This window comes from Otolemur garnettii, unplaced genomic scaffold, assembly GCF_000181295.1.
Source record: "Otolemur garnettii isolate 467f Iridium unplaced genomic scaffold, OtoGar3 scaffold00105, whole genome shotgun sequence".
NCBI classification, from domain to species: domain Eukaryota; kingdom Metazoa; phylum Chordata; class Mammalia; order Primates; family Galagidae; genus Otolemur; species Otolemur garnettii.
Window position 1 is genome coordinate 3,705,976 of NW_003852500.1, and position 6,171 is coordinate 3,712,146.

The following is a 6,171-nucleotide window of genomic DNA, read 5'->3' on the forward strand; positions in this document are numbered from 1 at the left end:
GCTGAGGCAAGATCACTTGAGCCCAAGAGTTTGAAGTTGCTGTGAGCTATGACGCCAGGGCACTCTACCAAGGGCAACAAAGTGAGACTCTGTCTAAATAAATAAATACATAAATAAATAAAAATTAGCTGGACAGGTCTGGCACAGTGGCCCACACTTGTAATCCTAGCATTCTGGGAGGCGAAGGTGGGTGGATCACCTGCACTCAAGAGCTCAAGATCAGCCTGAGCAAAGCGAGACCCCATCTCTACTAAAAATAGAAAAACTAGCTGGATGTTGTGGCCCATACCTGTAGTCTCAGCTTCTCGGAAGTCTGAGGCAAAAGGATTGCTTGAATCCAAATGTTCTGAGGTTCTTGTGAGCTATAATGACAACATGGCACTCTACCCAAGGCAACACAGTGAGACTCTGTCTCAAAAAATAAAATTAAATAAATAAAAATTAGCTGGGCCTCATGGTGGATACCTGTAGTCCCAGCAACTCAAGAGACTGAGGCAGGAGGATCACCTGAACCCAGGAGTTTGAGGTTGCTGTGATGGCATGGCACTCTAGCCTGGACAAAAGAGTGAGACTCTGTCAGGGAAAAAAAGAAAAAAAAGAAAGGAAGAAGGAAAGAAAAAGTTACCAGGCCCCTTAAATTACTAAACAACTTTTGAAAAAAATTGTTCAGATCACTCCAAGATTTAACCCAGTTGCTCTGGATGGCTGGGATAAGTTCTTCAAGGGAGCCCCTTCTGGCTAGTGAACACATCACCATACATAACTGGGCTTTCAAGTGTGAAAAACTTAACAGTTTGCAGTTATCGTCACCTTTACATGAGGAAGATCCAGCTTAATGAGGGGATGTAACCAACACCCTAAATTAAAAATAGCAGCACAACAGCATGAGGTGGACACACAGGCAAGCCTTCTGGCCTTGGAGCATCAGAGAGGTGGGGCTCTTGGTCCCCAAAGCACAGAAGACTGTGGTGACCAGGTACCAAGTCCATCTTATTTACATGACTCATGATCTTTTCCCTAGCTGTTTCTAGGAAAGCCTGAAGGACAAGGCAGCATCGGCCAGGGTAAATGACTCAAGGCTAGAATCCCACCAAGAAGGGGAGGCTCAGACTGGTCACCAGGCAGCTGGTACTGCCACCACCACCACCTCCTCCTCCTCCTCCTCCTTACCTGCAGAGGCGCCCTAGTCTCATCTTAGGTAATCATTTTGACAAGGTGATAACTTGCTCTTCCAAAAAAAGATGAAATCTCCATTCTATGAAAGGGAAAACTGAGACACCAAGACAGGAAGGAAACTGCCCAAAGAAATAGGAAGAAGCATGGGAGGGGTGGGCACGAGGAGAGCTATGGAAACCAAACAGGGAAAGAAATTCCCAGCTTCAGCTAATGGTGCTGAACAAGTCCAGGGCAGGAAGAAAGCCACATTCCTTCCTAGTTAGTCTCTCTCACCCGCCTGTGGTTACCCCCCCCCCATCCCCAGTATACACAAACACACACATGCAGAGAGTGGGGCCACCTCAGCCTCAGACCAGACGCACCCCCATCTCCTGCCACCTTTTAACTACGAAGTCCCCACTTTCCAGAAAAAGTTAAAACATTCCCAAACCACTTCCCCTCAGGACCAGACAACTGGCATCTGCAACTTCCGTCCCAGCACAAGAGAGAGGGTGCCATGACACAAACAGAAATGGGAAGAGGCAGGTTTCTGACCATGGCCCCAGATGCTCCAAAATCAAGCCGGAAAGAAGGTGCACAGCAGCCTCCCCTCCCCCTGCCCAGCCAGGTGTCAGAACTGAAATGCCTCAAACTTCCCCCAGATGGCCCTAAATTGGCCCAGGTGTGGTGGCCAAAGCTTCCTCCCAGGTGCCCACTATGGCCAGAGATCCCCCATATGTGCCTTTAGGAAAACATCACAGTCCCCCCCCCCCCCCCCCCTCCCTCACTTTCCAAAGGTGTTCACTGAGACTAGGTCACCTGGAGGAGGGGGAGAAGAGAGCTGGGGACAAGCTGTCAGTTTCTGCCCAACTTCCCCTTCCGAGAATCAAGAGTGAGCCCAACCTGAGGGGCGTCATTGGAGAGCATAGAAGTCGGCCCCCAGTTGTCAGATATAGCCTCCCACCCGGACGAAATAGGCCCCTACAGATGTCCCAACAGCAGTGCCAAGCGCCTAAACAGAAAAGCTTCTTTCAAGGAGGGCGAAACTGTCACCTCCACAAACTGGCCTTCCAGGGACCCAGAAGGAGAAACCCCAAACTTACCCCCTCCATCGTGCCCGAACAGCGCTGCCCACCACCACTAACCCCCCCCCTACACACACACACACTCCCCCATCACCAGGTGCTCACACCAGTTCCTACCCAGGTGCTCAATGGGCCAAAAAGCCCGGACGTCTGCAGATGCCGGCACTGACGCCCTCCCTGGCCAGGGGCGCGAGTATGGGCCCCTCTGGAGCCCTGAGCCGCCCGCCTGTGCTGCCTCCGGATGCAGAAAAGGAAGGTGGTTCCCCACACTCCGGACAGGACGACTGCCCACCCCGCGCCCCGCCAGCTTAGGGACTCGAGAGCAACAACCGAACCCCGCGCCCCCGGGCGCCACGACGAGGGGTCGCGAGGCCAGCCCGCGTCCCGACGACCGCACTGGGCCCCGCGCCGCTCACCTGGTTGGCACGGTAGTTCTCGAAAGCCCTCAGGGCACTGTCGGTGAGCTTCACGTGGAATACAGACACCTTGCTGCCGTCGCTCACCCGCCCGCACGACAGTCCGTAGCTCCGAGCCTCCTTCAGCGCCGCCATCTTGCGACCATCGCTCCCCTGCCCCCCCTTCCCGGCTCCAGCGCCGGCGCGCCAGCCACGCCACGCCCCTCCGACTGATGACGTGCTGCATTATTCATGAGACGCTGGTGACTACGCCCCCTGAGAATTCCACGATGCCCACAGTGGTCTGCACAAAGCTTGCCGACGTGCTACGTTATTCGTGAGATGAGAGTGGTCACGCCCCCAGAGGGCCCACCTAGGAGCACCATATATGCCCCAATATTCTACATAAGGCACAGATGGCCCCACCTCTCCAGACCCTAGAGGCGGCCACTTCCGTGTGCGAACTCCGCCCCGACACGCGCACCTTTCCAGGCCCCGCCTCTATATGTATTATACATGACCCTGACTCAGCCGGGCACGTCGAAGCCCCGCCCACCGGCCGCTGACGTGATGCATTACATTATTTATGAGATCTCTGGTGCCTTCCATCTTTGGCTTCTGTTGAGAGCCGCAGTGAGCTCCAGGAGCTGGCGGGGCCGGCGCAAAACACGTAGGAGCTGGGATCTCAGCTGGCCGAGTTGGTGGGCGTGGCTATGTAAACGATGCGTGCTTTGGACGCTGGGTTAGGCGGACCCAGCTTCCCTTAAGGTGAGCGATGGAGAAGCGGTTGAGGGAGGAGCCCGTAAACTTTACTTATGGTATGAGTTGGACCTTTAACAGAATAAAATCACACATGCCCATAGACCCTGAGCGATGATGGAATCCAGCTCCATTTTCTATAAAACAACTTTTTGCGTTATAATTTCCATGTAAAATGAGTCTATTTAATTTGTACTATTCAATGGCATTTACTAATGCTATGCACTATTTCCAAAACATTCTCATCACCCTTGAAGGAGATCCAGTTCCATTAGAAGTTACTCCCTATTCCCCTTCTCCATCCCCTGAGAACCACTAATCTGCTTCTTGTCTCTAGGGATTTGCCTAATCTGGATATTACATATAAATGGGATCATACACCATGTAGCCTTTTGTGTCTGGCTTTTTCTACTCAGTATAATTTTCTTTTGGGTATTGGGGTTTTGGGGGGCAGGAGTGAGGGCGTGGGGATTGAGATAGAATCACACTCTATTTCCCCAAGCTAGAGGGCCCTGGCCTAACTCACAGCAACCTCAAACTTACAGGCTCAAGTGATCTCTTGCCATAGCCCTTCCACCCCCACCACCCTACCTGTAGCTGAGAATACAGGCGCGTGTCACCATGCCTGGGTAGTTTTTCTATTTTTAGTAGAAACGAGGGTCTTGCTCTTGCTCAGACTGGTTTCCAACTCCTGAGCTCAGGCAACCCACCCACTTCAGACTCCCAGAGTGCTAGGATTACAGGCCTGAGCCACCAGCTGGCCCAGTATGTTTTCTTTTCTTTTTCTTTTTCTGAGGCAGAGTCTCACTTTGTTGCCCTGGCTCAAAGCTCACAGCAACCTCAAACTCCTGGGCTCAAGCAAAATCTCTTGCGTCAGCCTCCTGAGTCGCTGGGATTTATAGGCCTGTGCCACAACACCAAGCTACGCTTAGAGACAGGGTCTCACTGTTGCTCAGGCTGCTCTGGAACTCCTGCACTTAGACAATCCACCCACCTTGGTCTCCCAGAGTGCTAGGATTATAGGTGTGAACCACCAGCCTGCCACTTGCCAGCCCTGCCCAGTGTGTTTTCAAAGTTCATCAAAGTTGTTAACATGTTACTAATGCTGTATTCCTTTCAGGCATCCTCAAACTACAGCCCGTGAGTCACATTATCCACCTCGCTGGTGTTTTTGCCGCTGCTGCCTGTCCTGCTTAGCAGCCAACTTGTCCTAGGACCCACAGTCCAGCCCTCCAACAGTCTGAGGGACAGTGAACTTGCCCCCTGTTTAAAAAGTTTGAGGACCCCTGCTTTATTTTATTTTTTTTTTTTTTGAAACAGAACCTCAAGCTGTCCCCCTGGGCAGAGTGCCATGGCATTACAGCTCACAGCAACCTCCAAGTCCTGAGCTCAAGCGAGTCTCCTGCCTCCGCCTCCCAAGTAGCTGGGACCACGGGCGCCCGCCACAACGCCCGGCCATTTCTTGGTTGCAGCCGTCATTGTTGTTTGGCGGGTCTGGGCTGGGGATTCAAACCCTCCACCCTAGGTGTACGTGGCTGGCGCCTTAGCTGGTTGAGCCACAGGCACCGAGCCAGGACCCCTGCTTTAGATGGCTGAATAATATTCCATTATATATATGTAATACCAGTTTGTTTATCCAATTATCTTTTGATGGACATTTGGGTTGCTTCCACTTTTTCACTATTATGAATTAGTAACTCTGCGAACATTCCTGAATAATACAAGTTTATGTGTGGATGGACGTTTTCTCTTCTATTGGATAAACAGCAGATCCTCAGATAATGTTTAATTATAATGCTGATGTGGGAAAAAAGTCAGTTGCTGCCCAGGGCCACTGCCTGTGTGGAGTTGACATGTTCTTCCCATGACTGCGTGGGTTTTTTTCCCGATACTCTGGTTTCTTCCCACATCCCAAAGATGTGCATGTTAGGTTAAGTGGTTGTGTCTAAATGATCCCACTGTGAGTGACTGACTGTGAGTGGTTCCTGCCTTCTACTCTGAACAACCCGGATAGGTTTGGGTCACCCTCAACCCTAAACTGTAATCAGAGTGAATAATTATCTTCTTCTGTTTTTCGTTGTTGCTGCAATTGTCATTGCAGTTTAGCTGGCCCAGGCAGGGATACAACCTGCCACCCTTGGTGCATGTAGCTGCCACCTTAACTACTGTGCTATAGGCACCACCGATCTTTTTGTTTAATCTTTTGTTGTTGTTGTTATTGTCATTATTTAGCAGGCCCAGGCCAGATTCAAACCCACCAGCCCCAGTGTATGTGGCTGGCGCCCTAACCATTGAGCTGAACCTTTTTTTTTTTTTTTAATTTTTGAGACAGAGTCTTACTTTGTCGCCCTTGGTGGAGTGCTGTGACATCATGGCTCACAGCAAACTCAAACTCTTGGGCTCAAGCAATTCTTGTGCCTCAGCCTCCCAAGTAGCTGGGACTACAAGCGCCCGACACAATGCCCAGCTGTTTTTAGAGACAAGGTCTCCTGGCTCAAGCTGGTCTCAAACCTGTGAGCTCAGGCAGTCCACCCACCTCGGCCTCCGAGAGTGCTAGGATTATAGGCATGAGCCACCAAGTCCAGCCCTTATCTTCTTTTTATAAATATTTCTTAAATGTATGTATTGTTCTCATTTATTTCATATTTAATGGTAGAGCTGGGAATGGTTATACGTTGTTTCATTTAAAGTTTGGTTTCTGGGCTCGGCGCCTATAGCTCAACCGGCTAAGGCGCCAGCCACATACACCTAAGGTGGCGGGTTCGAATCCCCAGCCC

General features: G+C 51.1%; 1 protein-coding gene across 1 annotated transcript in view; it reads right to left on the bottom strand.

Moving 5' to 3' along the window:
- Positions 1-2,857, bottom strand: part of ELL (elongation factor for RNA polymerase II) — a 90,665-nt gene extending 87,808 nt beyond the window's left edge. The window contains exon 1 of the mRNA XM_003796567.2: positions 2,657-2,857. Coding sequence (XP_003796615.1) covers positions 2,657-2,791 — 135 coding nt within the window. The 5' untranslated portion in view covers positions 2,792-2,857. The remainder of the gene's footprint in view (positions 1-2,656) is intronic.
- Positions 2,858-6,171: the final 3,314 nt, after the last annotated feature.